The sequence below is a fragment of the Chaetura pelagica genome, unplaced genomic scaffold (assembly GCF_000747805.2).
Source record: "Chaetura pelagica isolate M959 unplaced genomic scaffold, ChaPel_1.0 scaffold271, whole genome shotgun sequence".
NCBI lineage: Eukaryota > Metazoa > Chordata > Aves > Apodiformes > Apodidae > Chaetura > Chaetura pelagica.
Window position 1 is genome coordinate 1,269,542 of NW_009952106.1, and position 17,373 is coordinate 1,286,914.

The window sequence follows — 17,373 nt, forward strand, 5'->3', positions numbered from 1 at the left end:
CAACACTCTTGTCCCACAGAGCGACAACTGTCACTGGTGTATACCCCAGGATACCTGTTGTCTCAGATTTCCAGTGTCTTATTCCGATGTCCCTCTTAGATACCCAAGCTTTAGGTCCAATGGGTGCTCTAAAAAAGCAGCCTGGGTTGCTGAAAGGGTTCCTCTGTGTGATCCTGGGATCTCTCCTTAGATGGGGTTTCCTTAAGCTCGATTGCTGCTGGGATCAGACAGTCAGCATCTTGTTCAATCACCAAGGCAGACAGCGAGTGCTGCTGTTTCACAGGGATGCTGCAGGAAGATTTGTGCCTCAGTGACCTTTCTTGATGTGTTTGTTTTATTTTCAGACTTTGATTGTGATTTGCTATTTCAGGGAGCGCTAGCTGTTCTGACATGTTTTTCTATTTCCTCTTCCAGCAATCAGCTATCCCAACCCAACAGGTAAGCAACAAGTCCTTTTTATTTATGCTTTGAATGTTATGCATGTTAACAAGTGCCACAGCAGATCAGACAAGCCAAACAGCTGGAATACACAACTGACTTAACTAAATCTTTTTCCCCAGTAGAGGATGAAATTGCATACACTAGTGCTTCCAGTAAGTAATATGATTTGTTGTACCTCAAGTTATTGCCAGAAGATATATGCCAGAGACATGCCTCCTCTTCATGCTTGGTGTCTCTGTGACTGGATAGGCTGAGATCTGGAACCCACCCTCCCCCTAACATGAGCGGTCTGCATCCAGTAAGCAGGTTATTAAATGTTCCCCAAAATATTTGTCATTAAGGAATGTATATCCCCTGTTCCCTTCAGACCAGCAAAGATACCACTTGATGTCTCTGCAAGCTGGTATGGAGCAGTTTCCAGATCAGATCTGGCTTTTCTTGCAAACTCTTTGATCAGTTCCTTTCTTTTATTCCTTCAGTGCCACCACGGTTTACTTGCTTATTTACCTTTTGGTCATTCCTGCCAAGGTACAGGCCCATCTTTATCGAACACCCAGAGTTTCCATTGATTTTGAGAGCAGAATACACAACATCTCAGAACAATGGTCTTTAACAAGAGCATTATGGTACCCATCAAGCATAAAAGAGGATTTCTAGTGTGCTGTAAGTAGTGGTGGAGTGATCTTCAGGGGATGAAAAAAAAGTTTTTTTGCTTCAGTTGTTGGATATAAATCCAGGCAAAGCTCTTTGGCAGAAATGGGCAGACTACTTGCTGGTGGTCCATGGGGAGTAGGTAGTTTCATGTAGTTTTCTTTCTCCCTGTTTCTAGCTGCTGAGTCAGCGTTCAGTTTTTTTATCTATTACACATTGTATGTCTAGACAAGTGCTACTGTTGCACTGCAGGGTAGCAGTGGGAAGGAGAAACCAGGATTAGGCAACAGTAGCCATGAATCAGGATGTGGGATTATCTTGTTAAGGTAGCCACAAGGCATTCACTCTTGTAAACTCAGTCTGAGGATGGTTGGAGAGAGAGACTGGCCGGGAAACACTGAGCATATTGCCAGGGACCCACTCCAGAATGTGTCCCTTGGTACTTGCTGGAGGAGGCTAGCATCCCAAGCTACAGGATGAAGTGACAACATCTAGCCTTCTGCTGCTTGGTTTCACACTATATAAATCACTGGCAAAGCCAGACCATCTTTGTTCCTAATTGTATCAGTCCTTTTGGGTCTTTGTAAACTGAGCCTTCAGACTGCTCGCCTGAGGTTGCTTTGGCAGTTTGATTGAGACCAGAACAACTGCATGAAGTTTGCCTGTGGTGCTGGATAATTCAGCCACTCTTGTATTTGCACACAGTAAAGCTGATGTCCAGCACAGGCTGGGTAACTCGAGATTTTCTCCTTAACTCTCAAATTACCCAGCCTGTGCTGGATATTGGGACATCTGGGCCAGTCATCAGGGTCTTTCTCCTGAGTTCATGCCTTGAGACTGGCTGCCTGAAGTTGCACCCAGCACACTGATTTCAGAGATGCCCCTTGCTCTCAGACCTGCTGCCGGTGAAATACGAGCCCAAAGGCTCTTAGCTCTGTCTCTGGACCACAGCTCAGTTCCCAGACTCTCATCCCAGTAACACAGAAATCCCTTATACTACCAATTATTTTCCCACTTTCCCTGCTACCACCACCTTCAGGGAAAAGGGTTTGTAAAGGTATCCCCACGCTAGGCTGCCCAGCCAAATTCTGGGAGCAAACATTGAGATCTCTCAAGTGAAAGGCAGAGATCAGATGATTAATGCCTCTGGCAGCCTGATCCAAGGCCATGCACAATGGTGATTAATTTGCAAACTCCTGAGAGTTACTTAATACAATTATTTCTTCATGCATTTTCTCTTTCAGACTAATAAGATGTTAATGACATTGGGGCAGGCATGCATGTGGCATGGTTACAGATCCAGTTACTGGGGTTATAAAGCAAAGGCAAAGTAAAAGCAGAGGAAGTGAACAAAGGACATTGAAGATTTCAAATATTTAGAGGCTAGCAGGAAGACTAACCCTAAGTCTTAAAAAGAATTTAATCTGGTTCTAAAAACCAGAATTTTTCTGTAAAAAGCTGTCTTAGAATTATCTTATCTCAAAGGTATTACCTTCAAGATATCTAAGAATAACTGATAATTTTAATGTCATGACTAAATTCCAGCACTGGGGAATCTGTTCTGTCCTTCTTACTTCTCCCTTGCAATTTAATTTGGATGTAGCCTTCACTGTGTAACCCAAACCCTGCAGGACTGCCTTGCAAGCTATTCCAGCTCATCAGCAGTGAACAGTTTGGTTTCCATGGTTCTAGCAGCTGTAGCCTTGCAACCTTGGTGATGAAGTCATTAAAAACATATGAGATTGCTGGTTTGTTTGTTTTGGTGGTTCATTTTTCTGTTGGCCAGTGTGTCTTGCCCTTCCAGAGCAGCCAATACTCATGTATCTGCAGTCTGGCTGTGTGTGGTGATAAAATTTGTTGCGATCACAGACAAGGACAGTGGGTGGTGATCAATACCAGATGCTGGTTGTTGTAGATCATGCTGGCTTGTTGCTTACTGACTAGTCCTGGTGTGTCCTGTCTCTGATAACACCTCATAGTCAAGAGGAATCTGAGCTTGTTGCCCCAGTATGAACATGTGGGAATGAGATGCAGACCTGATGTTCAAGGTTGTATTTCTCAATTGTGTGCCCATTCCTCAGGAATGTGTGTAACAAAGGTCAAAAAAGGTGACTGCCACCAATTCCTTGTATCATGATAGCAGATGAGATTATCTGGGCCATGTTATCCCTTCACCCCAGATGGAGATATTAAAGCAGATGGCAATCCAGTATGACCCAACCAGCTATGGCATTGTGGAGCTTTCTTCCATGACTGGTTATAAATGTTTTAGAAACTTACCATGGAAAAGGTTACAAAAACTGTGAGCAGGTGAATGACCTCCTACAGCAGATAGCTGAGCTGCAGGGCACAGTGAGGAGGTTGTGGAGTATCAGGGAGGCAGATAATGAGCTGGATGGTGCGATCCCCCACTGTAGGAGAACAGTTTCGTGACCATCTAAGGAATCTGAAGGGGGACAAGCCTATGGGACCTGATGGGGTCCATCCACGGGTCCTGAGGGAGCTGGCTGATGCAGTTGCTAAACCTCTGACCATCATATTAGAGAGGTCATGGTGGTCTGGCTCCTGCTGATTGAAAAAAAGGGAACATAGCCCCTATTTTTAAAAAGAGGAAAAAGGAAGATCTGGGGAACTACAGGCTGGTCAGACTCATCTCTGTGCCCGGCAAGATCATGGAGCAGATACTCCTAGAAAATCTGCTAAGGCACATGGAAAATAAAGAGGTGATTGGTGACAGCCAACATGACTTCACTAAGGGCAAGTCATGCCTGACCAATCTGGTGGCCTTCTACAACAAGGCTACAGAGATGGTGGATGGTAGCAGAGCAACTGATGTCATCTACCTGGATTTGTGCAAGGTGTTTGGCACTGTCCCATGTGACATCCTGGTCTCCAAACTGACAAGACATGGATTTGACAGATGGACCACTCAGTGGATAAGTAATTGGCTGGATGGCCTCACCAGAGAGTTGTGATCAGTGGTTCAATGTCCAAGTGGAGGCAAGTGACAAGTGGTGTTCCTCAGGAGTCACTGAGACCAGTGCTGTTCAACATCTTTGCTGGAGACATGGACAGTGGGATTGAGTGTTTCCTCAGCAAGTTTACTGATGATACCAAGCTGTGTGAAAGAGTTGACACCTAGAGGGAAGGGACACCATCCGGAGGGACCTTGACAGGCTGGAGAGCTGGGCCAGTGCCAACCTCATGAAGTTCAACAAGGCCAAGTTCAAAGTCCTGCACCTGGGTCAGTGCAACCCCAGGCACAAATACAGGCTCTGGGGAGAATGGAGAGAGGACTTTGGGGTGGTAGTAGATGAGAAACTCTACATGAGCCACCAGTGTGTGCTCACAGCCCAGAGGGCCAACAGCATTCTCGTCTACTACCACCCCAAAGTCCTCTCTCCATTCTCCCCACACCTGGAGTACTGTGTACAGCTCTGGAGCCCTCATCACAGGAAAGACATGGAGCTGTTGGAGAGGGTCTAGAGAAGAGCCACAAAGATGATCAGTGGGCTGGAGCTATGAGGACAGGCTGAGAGAGTTTGGGCTATTCAGCTGGGAGAAGAGAAAGCTCTAGAAGGACCTTATAGCACCTTCCAGTACCTGAAGGGGTTACAGGAAAAGTAGGGAGGGACTTTTCACCAGAGTGTGTAGTGATAGGACAAGGGGTAATGTTTTTAACTGAAAGAGGGGAGATTTAGGTTAGACATCAGGAAGAAATTCTTCACCATGAGGGTAGTAAGGTGCTGAAATAAGTTGCCCAGGGAGCTTGTGGAAGCCCCCTCCCTGGAGGTCTTCAAGGCCAGGTTGGATGAGTGATCTAGTGTGAAGTGTCCCTGCCATAAGCAGGGATCATGAGGTTGGAACCTGATGACCTTTAAAGTCCCTTCCAGCCTTAACCATTCTATGATCCTAGGATTCTATGCTGTTTCTTAGATCTCAATGCACTTTGAGGTCACAATACAGTTTTCATAATCTTCATCTCCTAGATGGGGAAACTGATCTCCAGAGGAAAGGAGATCCTTTGTGGCTCATGCAGCAGGTTTGCAACAGACCTGAGGCTCGGGGCATGATCCCTTTTGCTCCAAGACAGTTTCAGTCATGAGACCACAGCTAAATGACAAAGGCAATTTCATTCAAGTGTGCTCTGTCTGCTATTCACTCACAGTCTGCAGCTAGAACCAAGTTATTTTTTGCATTCATCTGGCAGCCAGGATTTCAGGAGCAGGGATGGCTTTCCCCTAAGGACTTGAAATGAAAACCTCCATTCTGTTTCTCAAGAAGGCAAAGCAACAAGAAATGCTAATAGCCACAGCAGAGGTCTCTCCCTTGGTAATGAAGGGAGGTATCTGTAACCAGGAGCAAACATCTCTGCACTTTGAGCTGCCACCACTGCAAAGTCTGCCAAGGAAATCTGTTTGGTGAAGACAGTGCTAACTCCAGCCTTTGAGGAACCAGCTCCCCTGCCACCTTCACCTCGCCTCTAACAATCCAGAGCACAACTTCTGTGTTCAATATTTAAATCCACTGTTTAATTTTTAAACAGGAAGCTTCCTTTGTGCTGCAGTGCTGAGCCACTCAGATGGTGTGAGTCTGCGGAAAGGTTTGCTTCACATAGCTGAGGTCAACAGTTAGATCACTGCTGTGGCCTCTGAGACACAGCAGGTCATTTAAAAGATTTTCTTTTGGGCTGGATCTGCCAGGTTTCTTCTAGTGAGCCTTGCTGATAATTATCCAGAGTGTCCCAAACTGCTCCAAACATCTCTTAGTTATTCTGGGCGCCTCCACTTCTAGCTCAGAGAAACACCAGAACTTTGCCTTCCTGTGGCTTCTTTTAAACCAAAGGACCCAGAGTCAGAGCACTTGGGTTGTGTTTCCAGCTTTGGCACATGCCTCTCTATACTTCTATGCATCTGCTTCCCCACATGTAGTGCAGGAGATATATAGAAAGAGGCATTGCTACCTCATAGAGATGTTAAAAAGCTTTATTCAGTTGTTATTGCAAAGTGTCTTGAGATCCTGAGCTAAGCAGAGGCAATGTGATGTAGTTATACACTTCTGCACAGCAAACTTGCTTCCACATAAGCCTGACCATGTTGTGGTCTCTGTGGTGCATAGGACCCTTCTCTGTTTTATGTTCCCTGCTGGAAATACTGCCTTCTGGAAGTAGCTGCATCTGAGTGAGAGGAGAGAATGGAGTCAGGGACCTGTTTTGGCTCTAAAAAAGCTCTCTTCAAGCTCTCAAATCTTCTCTGAGCAGTCTTATCCCATGGATGTGTGTGGCTTTTTACAAAGGAAGCACAGTAGTCCATCTGTTGGCATGACCAGGCCTTGGTGCTAAGCTGAGAATTCTGTCCTTGGTCCTCTTGTCTCGCACAGCTCTCTCTGATCTCAGTCTGAGCTTGGGCCTCTCCTTTGGTTTCTGGGCCTCATCCTTTGTGAGTTTAGTCCTTCTCACTCAGTTGCCTGGCTGGCCTGGCTGTTAAAGCTTTCAGCATCTGATATTCCCTCCTAAGGGAATTTTGTGACATCTTTCTCCTCTGAAAATCTTGTTTGCTCAGCAGGGTCAGAGGTGCAAACCATTGCAAAAGGACAGTGATGGCGGATCCTGCTGTGTAGGATAATGCCATTGTAAGAGAAAACTTGTGTCTTCTAACTGCATCTGGCAACTGGTGAGCTAGAGCCATGCAAATGTTTGTCTTCTGTCCGATGGAGAGAAGCTGGGGTGTTAGACCAACCCAGCCATATCAAAAAACTTCTGGCCACCAGCCCCTCCTCTGAGGATCAGTGATGGTTCAGTGTTTGATGTAGCCACAAACTCCCTCCTCTCAGCCACAGGGGCTGGGGAAGAACCCTTAACAGCTGCTTTCTCACCCTCTTCCCCCTCCATCTCCTTGTCCTGAGGACAAAAGGGCTTCCCAGCCCACACAGTTGCGCTGCCTCAGACCCCATGGGCGTCTGCCTCATCATCTGCTCCCTGCTCCTCCCTTCTCCTTCAGCTCCAGCTGCCATGTGGCCTCCTCTGGTTGGCACTTCAGAGCAGTGGCTAATTTGGATTAGGATGCTAATTAGAAACGAGCAGCTTGAACTGAAAGCACTTAGCCAGGGTTAATCAGCAGTTAAGCAGCCAGCCCAGCTGAGCTCCCAGTGGTTTCGTTCAGCTTGCAGCAGCAGTGTTTCCCACTGAGCTTACAGAAGACCCAGCTGCCCTGCTCTGTGAACCAACCTGATGGCTTTGCAGCACAGTGCCCAGCCTGCAGTGGTGAAGACCTTTTTGTGTGCTTCAGCAGGCGGTTGCCTACTCTTTTCTCACTGCTTTGGTGGGATGCTAAAGAGAGACAGGAAAGAGGGGCAACAACAGCATGGAGACCCCATTTTCCTGCAGGTGTCTGCAGGCTTTTGATGTTTGTTTGGATGGTGGTTGTTTTCATTTCTAAATGGGAGGGCATGGGGAGGGCCTTAGCTGCAGGGTAGGAACCAGGAGGAGCAGCAGCTCAGAGTCAAGATGCTGTTCATTTCACAGGTAGCTTCTTCTCTCTGGTAAAGATGGCAGATTTTGGTAGATGAATGAAGCTCCTACCTTCACAATGTACCATGTCTGGAACTTTCGGCTCTGGCGTTGCAGAAAGCTTTCCTTGGCACCCAGCCCATATGTTGCTGACCATGCCCTTCCCTAAGTGTCCTGCCAGAGTCATCCATGCTAGTACAGAAAGCCTGCTGCCCAGGTAGCAGAGCAAACCACCGCTGAAGATACAGAAATGCATGAGCCCAAGTAAGCATTTGGGCTTCTTTTTGTTTGGGCATGATAACAGGAACAGTGTGGGAAATAAAACCCAAAAACTTGAGCCTCTTGCACCAGAATGCCATGGATTAGGTTTCTAGCACATACAAAGCCCTTAGAAAGAGCCTTATTTTCCTTTCTGTATGTCTTCCTTTGTTGGTTTTAAATAGTTTATCTTTCCATTTCACAGCACACCTCCTTGCTCTTGCATAAAGACAAAAGTGAAGGAGATCCGTGCTTACTGTGTCTGCACTGCTGGTGAGGTCTGAGATCCCACTCTCAGCCCATTCTTCAGCTTTGGTTTCTGCCCAGGGACCTTTCAGAACACAAAACAATTTCCAAATTTGGTCTTGGATCTGTTTTGTCTTTCTTTTCTGCCTTTTTCTTCCATCCCTCTCCTACTGTGTCAGCAGCGCAAAGCTGGTTCTTAGCCTTTGTTTTTGTGGCTCAGGAGCTACCTTTTTACCACAAAGGTTCCTGTCCTCAGCTGGGTCAAGTTCAATTAATTCCAATCTCTGCAAGTCCATATTGGGTTATGTCTGTACAAGATTTTTCACCTGTCTTACAATATTGCTGTAGGGTGTGACTGTTCTGTGGTAGTAATAAAACCAAGCCCTATTGCACATACGGTTGATCCTACATAAAAATCTTTTACCTACACAACTTATTTTGTTAGGGGAAAGGGCATAAGCTGCAATATCAAATGGACCTTTTAGCTGGTATAAATTGGATGTACTCTAGCAAAATGACACATTTGTAGTACTGAGCTGACCTCTTGTCCACATCTGATTTTTTTCATGTGTGTCCTAGTTTACTTTAATATATATCCCCAAGTGGGGTCATCTACTGGTGCTTTTTCCTTTCTCCTGGGGAAATTATTCTACCATCAAGTTGTTCTGGTTTAAAAGCCCCTGTGGCCTGTTTACCCTCAGTGCTCTTTTTTACCCTCCTCTACATTTGTCCGCTCAGACCTCCCAGCAGAATCTTTCTTTCTCTTTAGCCCTAATAGCCTTCTTCCATTTCATCAGACCATCACATCCATCAACCCGGATGAACCCTTCCATAATCATGCTAATCACAGATATATTCCTTGTCAGCCTCCTCCTGAGGTCAGGGGCTGCCTCTCTGTCCTCAGCTTGATGCAGAGCCACAGTGGTGGCACAGCAACTGGCCGCGAGCACCCGGGAAGCCTTGGGGAGGAGATCTGAAAAGCTGCAGCTGACCAGCCCTTTCCCTCCCCGCAGATAACACCTGCCGCTTTGAGGACGAGAAGATCTGTGGCTTCGTGCAAGACAAGATGGACAACTTTGACTGGACCCGGCAGAACGCCCTGACTCAGAATCCCAAACGCACCGTCAACACGGGGCCCCCCACGGACATCAGCGGTACGCCGGAGGGTAGGCACACCTCTGGGTTTCCTTTGGCTTGTCAGGAGTTCTGGGAGCTGCTGGAGTGCTGATCTGCTTTCTGCACCACACGCTTCTCCTCCCCACCGAGTGCAGAGAGCAGGCAGTTAATTTGCATGTTACTGATTGGCATTAAATACACAATTAAAACGCCCACGGCTTTGTTTAAGGGAATAGTGTGAGCATCAGTTCTTGTTACCAGCTAATTGCCTGCTGCATAATGCCCTTGTCCCATTTGATGCTTGTTTTGAAGTAAAAAAAATGATAAACAAGGAGGAGAACATCTCTAACACCTAGGAATGCACTTGCTGTTTTTAGCCAGCTGTTTACTCAGAGAAGGTCTCAGGGAGGCAAACAGATCTCCTTAGTACCAAGCAGGAGCATGAGGGGAGGGAGCTGCCTGCAGGGTGGCAGCAAGTGCCTCACCTCTAGCTGGAGGAGACTGATGGTGTGTATTGCTCACATCAGCTGTGCATGGAGTATATGCTCCCATTTCAGCTGGATATTACTTTCCTCTTTCTCTAATGAAGAGAGTAAATTTGTATGCAAGCACGAATCTTTGAACTCAGAAAAAAAAAGGGGGAACTTCCAATGGCCAGCTGAGTAAATGGCTTTTCCCATTAGTGTTCAGTGCACCGGCCTGATTGAGCATTGAAAATGATGCCAACAAATTCAGTAGCTAATCTGTTCCTCCCTGGGTTGTTAACAACTACTTTGCTATTGTTCTCTTTAGATAACAATATGGTTTAGGCCAGATATACCAAATCCTCTCTCCCTCTGCTTGAAGCAGGGAAATTAAGCTGGAATTGTCTCTTCCTTCTCTTTCTGATTTTCTCCTTACACAGCACAGTCAGCTCTGGGTCTCCTCGTTTGCAGAACGAAGGCTCATTTTGCACCCAGGCAGATGTAAATGTGTGCATGTCCAGGGACTCGGCTGCTGCAGGCACCCACAGCAGGTCTGCTGGTGCTGCTGCTCTCCCCTAAGTACTGCGGAGGCAGAGGAGGCGTCCTGCAAGTGTCTCTGGCTGGGATCAGAGTGGGTGTAGAGCAGATGGGAAGAGCAAGGCCATGTCTCTCAGAGGAGTGGTCTCCCAGCCTCTGCCATCCCACCGCCTGCTGGGAGGGATACACGGCCCACTCTGCCTTTCCCCACCTTTCCCTCTCGTTCTGCAGGTTATTACATGTTCATCGAGGCATCCCGGCCCCGAGTGACAGGAGACAAGGCCCGGCTCATCAGCCCCCTCTACAACATTACTGCCAAGTATTACTGTGTCTCCTTCTACTACCACATGTATGGGAAGCACATCGGTGAGTACCATCTGGGGAAGGGTAATCCCAGCCCGGTGTGGGCTGTCAGGGAGGATCTCCAGTCTCAGTTCAACCAGCCGTGCCTGCAGCCAGCCAGTCATTAGTCCTACTTCACTGCTCAAAGCACCAGGGTGGGCAGATGCTTTCAGATACTTGTCCCTTACCCACACCCCAGCTGTGTCAGGGTTGTGAGGCTGCTGCAGCACATCCTCAGACCAGTGTTGTATGGTCAGCCATCACTCTTTCTCTTCTGTCTTGCTCCTCCTCTGGCATAAGGGTCTCTCCCACACACCCCCAAAAAGAGCACTGTACCCATGTGCACACATTTCTCTGCTCACAGCCACAGCCACATTGCTCCAGGCAGCAGGACACCAGATGAAGAGTCTGTCTGTCGGAGAGGAGATGGAGGTAGAGGGGCTTTGTGGGGCCAGAGGACTCTTCAGTGGCTGCAGTTATTTTTGGGTGGGCAGGATGCATGTTCCCTCAGCTGTGCCAAGTGTCTGTCTGCTCCCCTGACTCCCTCCTCTCTAACAATAAACCCATGAGTGCAGCGAGTGCCCCAGAAGCGCCTGGCACACTAATGAGTTTCCATATCCAGTTAAGGAGCAATTGCTAATTTGTCACCTCTTGATTATAATTTCATTAATTTGAATAATAGATGCACTCTTCCCCACAGCACGGCGGGTTATTAATCACCTGCTGGACTGGAGCCTGACTGAAAAATCGGGGCCCAGGCAGGAATGTGTCCGCCCTTCAATAAACGAGGTTAATTAACAGCTCTCTGCTTTGGCACAGTTGATGTCACTGGGAAGGAACCTGCTCCTGAGTCCAGCCATCATGTCTCTGGCCATGTGTAGCATGGCAGAGAGGTTAAGCTGCAAAATCTGGGATCTCCTTCTCTCATTGGGGATGAGGCTGAACCCCTGACCGCATGGGTACTGGGCTGTGGTTGACTGAACAGGTCTCCATCTCTTTCTTTGCTCTGAAGGCTCATATTTGCTGCCTGCACTCAGAGTTTTGACAGGTCGGAGGTGTTTGCATGCACCTTCATTCCCCCTGCAGACAGGCTGCTCTGTGCTGTCTTCATGCTGGCCATGGCAGGTTGTTCATGCAGAGCACTGTCAGTGTTGGTTCACACCAGGTTTTCCTGGACCTGCTGGTCTTGCCTAACTGATGTAGCACAGCTGTTAATGCTGGCTGGCAACCTCCCTCCTTCCCTGCAGTTGTCAGTCAGCCTTGCTGCCCAATTCCTGCACGTCTTCTCCTGGAGGCTTTGAGAGGGATCTCATTCTTTGTGACCGCAATAAAGGGTGGGCCAGACAGGTGGGAGACTGGCAAGGTAGAAGATGTAGAGGGAGGAGGCCTCTCTTGCTCTGTTTCCTTTAGGAATACACCTATGTGTCATAGATACATGTTTATTTCATGGAGAAAGAAAAAGCCCATCAGCTTTTGCTTACTTTTGGAAGAGGGCTCTGTTCTCCAGCTCTCACGTGGTGGTCTGTCTGGAGATGGGGTGGACTGGACATGCCAGTGAATAAATTCATTACAGTTTTTTGGCTTTTCACATTTTAACTCTCTATTCATTTACTCCACCCACAAATTGCCCAGAGCAAAATAGTGACTCCCAAGACCTAAGAAAGCCACTGAATGCCGCTTTTGATTCTACAGCTTCAGATGCCTTTTATATCTGTTGATTTTTCCCTTCATACTCAAAGTTACTGCCCCTTGCCTGTTCCCCATTTTCCTCTTCTTGCACAAAGGGGCTGATAAATTTTTCTGCCATATGATGCCATATGATGATTTGCAGGGTGAGTGCTACTGAGCTGAGTAAATTATTTTTAAATTAGGCTGACTAGATAGAGGATGAAAAAGTAAGAAATAAGAAAACATTCTTTTTCTCTTGGCCTGTGGCATATGTGGCTTAGTCTAGCAAACCTATAATATTTCTGTCTGCAAACTGAAATCCAGTACCTTGTACCTGCTCCCTACTCTGGAGTTTCTTTCAGGACCAATCGTGACATAGGTGTCCTCATCCCTGTACATGCACGAGCAAACCTGCATTTGGGACACACCTGTCTCACCAGCCAGTCTACTGGCTTGATATACATTTCTTGTGCATGTTGGTTACTCCCTGGCTGGTTTTGCTTGTGTGCAGGTTGTGAAACCCTGCCAGAAAGCTTTAGCTTGTTGAGATGGTGCCAGGCTCAATGCCCTTGGTGGCTGAAGTCCTCTCAGAGTCCCCTGGGGAAGTGGAAGCCTGCCTGAGGGCAAAGCAAGTTTCTTCAGCTCTTCTCCTTCAGCCCTGGGTTGGAGGAGAGTATTCCCTCTCAGATATTGGGCTCCTTGCTAGGACCTCTCCTGTCAAGTGAGGAGACAGAACAATATGAAGGTAAAGATGGGGTGCTACAACCCTGAGCCATGTCTTGCTTCCCTGATGCCTGTAGACACTGCTAAGCCAGATGCCAGCTCTGCTGAGACAGCCATAGCACTTAGTGAGAGTGTATCAGATTGCTCCTGTTGGCAGACAGTGCCAGCAAGAGGACACCTCCCAGCCCAAGCCTCTGCTAGCAGCTCCAGCTCCCTGGTGGAGCAAACTGAAGCACTGTCACTATGAAAAGAAGCCGTATAAAATCCCGACATTTATTTATTTTTTTAATAACCCTTTTATTACTTTTTTTCCCCCCTCTACAGAACTTGAAAGCTGGTTTGCTCTCACAATTTGACTATAAAATATCTGTAGCTATCCAGGCAAATCTTCCCTGGGAGAGTTCCCAGACACTACTCGTTTATAATAGATATGACGAAAGAGAGAAACAGAATACAAATGGAGCACTTGTAGCCATGGTATAAAATATTCAGTGACTAGCAGAGCAGGGTGATGTTGAATCTCTCTCAGCCGATGAGAGAGCAGAGTGAAGGGGAACTCCCTGGAGGCAATTCCTGTTCTGGGGTGGTTTAGTCTTCGGTTTTCCTTCCCCTGACCCATTCCAGAGCAAGCGTTCGTATTGCCCTCTGATCCTGCCAGCCCAAACACAAAAATCAGGGGGAGGGAAAGGAAAGCAGCCCCGTTTCCACTAGGCATTCAAGAGCAAGGGTGTCTGGCTTGTGGCAAGTGGAGATATATCAAATAAGGAATTGCTTGCTTCAGGAGAGGAAGCCACCCACGGCACACAGCGACCAGTTGCCAAGTTCAAAAAGGCTCTTTGTCAAGCTGGCTTGGTGAGTCAGCATCATACCTGGGAGCAGATCTTCAAGTCCCTGCTTCAGCCATCAGGATCCACTTTCTTCCTTCCCTGGGGCTCCCTTCCCAGGGGCTGCCCGGAGAACTGCTCTCACTGCAGTCCCCAGCCACCTCTCTCTCACATCTCCCAGCTCAGCAACACCCAAGTTATGATCTTCACAGCCTCCTTCCTGCCTGCTGCTTGATGCTCATGCAGATCCTGCAGCAAGAGATGCCTTCACAGTCAGGCTGCAGGACAGATGTTGTGGAGAGGGAAGAGGGAATTACAGACCCAGTGGATTTAGCTTTTTATGTGGCCATGGTACACAGTGATTGTAGATGCTCTAGCTCCTGATCTCATGAGCCAGTCACTGTGCTCATGGGGAAAACATTTGGGGCAGAGTTTACTTACTCACAGGGGTACCTATGTAAGTGGTGTTGTAGGATGTATCCAAGCAGCATTTTTGTAGTCTTCTTCTCATTTGTGAGCTCACTGGTAGACCTTTTTCAAACTATGTTTTCCTTGTTCTTAATAGCAGCAGTCACTGCACACAGGCTTATGACGAGATTTGGCCTCAGAGAGAGGACAAGGCAAAGACCACTCCTTTCCTGGAGTACCTCCCAAGATGGGACTGTTCGGATGCTTGCTGTAATGAAACTGGCAAGAACTGGGCTTCAAGAACAGGGTCTGACTGAATCCAGTGTCTGAAGATCCTGCTCCTGACTTGCAGTTTTTGCACTTTGAGCCTCCTTTCTGCAGCTACGGTGTCATGGTCTTATCATTGTCAGTTCCTCTCCCAGAAATCAGGGAACAGGCTTATTTTCTGGTATGTGTCCAGCATCTGTGAAACTCATGGAGAGATAAAGGCGCTATTGTTCCAATGTAATGCTGACACAGACCTTATCTGACCACCTCAGCTAAGTCCAGCTTATGTATAATCAGGATGGGAAACTTCCATTGAAATGGTAAACTACTCATTGCTCTCTACACCTTCCTGAGGAGGGGATGGAGGTTCTGAGTTCTTCTGTGTGGTATCCGGTGACAGGATGCTTGGGAATGCTTCAAAGCTGCATCAGGGAGGATTAGATTAGATATTAGGAAACGTATAAGAGGATGATCACACAATGCAACAGGTGATCAAAGTGGTCAGGCAATTGGAATAGATTATGTTTGTAGGTGCCTTTCAAGCGAGCTTTTGGAACTAGATGATCTTTAAGGTCCCATCCAACCTACAACTTTCTATGATTAATAGGTACCAGCTATGTCAACATAAAATAAATTTGAACCATGAAAATTTCCTTTTTGTAGGATTTAACATTGTGGCTCCCTTGTTCCTACCCAAACCTTGTTTATGAGCACAGAACCCTGCTACTGCACACAGTTATACAGGTGGCACCCTGGAGGTAGCTGCATTCTGTTGGATATATAGTAAAGTTTACCTTATATACAAATGCATCATTCATTCAATACATGCCATTATTTCTACTGTAGAGATTACTTCACTGTATTGATTGAGAGGAGGCTGGTTTTCCTAATGAGTATGATTCACTTCCCTCTAGGCTCTTAAAAACAAGTTGCAGTTAGAGTAGAGCGAACAGTTTGTAATGAGAAAATGTATTCCCTTTTTAAAATGCTATTTCTTTTCCACTTACTTGGATGGGCTCTTGGCTTTATTCATTCATCCATCAACAGATGTGTATTTGACTAATGTTTCATGTGGACATCCAGCAGCTTCCTGTGGGCTATGATATGGACACTTTGGATAGACTGGGTTCTCTTCTAGTAGTATCTGCTTATTCTTTGAGGAAGTTAGTCAAATACCATCAGCATGACTAAGAATTATAAATACCTGGCAAGATAACCACATATTTGTAAAATGTCGTTCAAGCTCTGTAGGTTCAATACAATGGCTCCAAACCAGAGACCACTGAAGTCGTTGTTTTTCTAAAGACTTCAGCAAACTTTGGATTAGAGCCATAGATTTAAAGATTATTAAGACCAGATGAGACCAATACATCATCTACTCTAACTTCCTGTATAATCAAGGACAGAGAACTCCCTTTAGTTACTCTTGCTGGAGCCCAATATGTGTCTACACCTTCATTGGGTGTTTCTTACACAGAGTATCAACAGCATCCTTGACATGGCTTGCAGATGTGGGAATGAACCATCCCTAAGGCAAAGAGCTTGACATGTAAAGCTGAAGAAGACGTGGAGAGGAAGGAAAGGTATTCAGATGTAGATCTGCTGTATGTCATTTTTATTCCACAAATAATATGTCTTCATGTTGATGCAGGCATTCTGCTTAGTACCTTGAATCTGGGGGCACTGATCATCACGTTTCCTTGCCCCTCACTAAAAGGGCATCACTGAATGAAGTTCCCAATAGAGATAGCCACTTAAAATTTGCTTTCTTCAAAAGTATCTTCTTCTGTCTTACCAGTCATGATCCAGAATTTGTTGGAGAGGTTGTCAGTGGCACAGATTGCTGATACCAATTCATCTGCAGATGCCCTGAATCCCCACAGGTCATGTTTGAGTCACTGTTATTTGAGTCTGGTGGGAAGCTGCTATGATCCCCCGTCCCTTCCTTCAGGCTCTCAGCAGAGCGTCTCTCCATTCAGACTTAGCTCACAGCAGCAGCAGCAGCCTTGTGCAAAGCTGAGTGGTTCTAAGGATGCACTGCAACCTCATTGTCTCCTGAGGCATCAGGTGTTGCATCAATTATTCAGACCCTGAAATTGCTAGATACAAAACTTAACAGACACATAGGAGGAAAGGGAGCTCTCAGTGTGTATCCAGCTACTCCTTTAGCACTCCCAAGTAACTCTTCTTTCCATGGGCCATTAGCTAGTTTATCAGTGGCATAGCTGTACAAGTGGAGAATTGAAGTTGGTCATTCCAGGTGCACATATGGAGACCCCCCTGGGTGCTCTGACAGAGTAAAGGCTGAGGAGCCAGAGTGCATAATTATCTTGCACTTCTTGTGCAGACTTCGTAATCTGTTCTTGAACGTCAACAAGACAAGATTTGTAACGTATTGAAATGTTTCCCAGAAAATAAAAAAATACTCAACAAGTATTAGTCATCACCATGACTTCCAGGAGTGACTTCCTCTCCCAAAGAGAGCTGTGCAGGGATGACAGACACCCCAGTACTTGAATTGAAGGCTTTTGCAGATCCATGTTGAGAGTCTTGCTGTCTCAGCCAATCCCCTGAAGTTTTCTGGTGAAAGTACAGCCAGGCATGAGGTGGGAATGGAGTCTCTTGCTCTAATGCATCCTGCCTCAAAGTTAGGAACACAGCCTAACTGGCTTCCTGAAGTAAACTATTTCCCAGGCCTGAAGCACTCACCTCTCACATGTCCTTGGGTCAGGCAGAGGAGGAGTCCAAAGAACAAATATTGAATAGTGTCTTCAGCTCAACAGGAAGAATTTTGGCTTTGAGCAAGGTGGTCTAGTGGAAGGTTCCCCTGACCATGCAGGGGGTTAGGAGCTAGATGATCTTTAAAGTCCCTTCCAACCCTAGCCATTCTGTGATTCTATGAAGAATATATGATCTCAGC

The 17,373-nt window shown here is 46.7% G+C and overlaps 1 protein-coding gene across 1 annotated transcript in view; it reads left to right on the forward strand.

Moving 5' to 3' along the window:
- Positions 1-17,373, forward strand: part of MDGA1 (MAM domain containing glycosylphosphatidylinositol anchor 1) — a 151,991-nt gene that overhangs the window by 120,784 nt on the left and 13,834 nt on the right. The window contains exons 12-14 of the mRNA XM_010006021.1: positions 415-438; positions 9,118-9,270; positions 10,453-10,587. Coding sequence (XP_010004323.1) covers positions 415-438; positions 9,118-9,270; positions 10,453-10,587 — 312 coding nt within the window. The remainder of the gene's footprint in view (positions 1-414; positions 439-9,117; positions 9,271-10,452; positions 10,588-17,373) is intronic.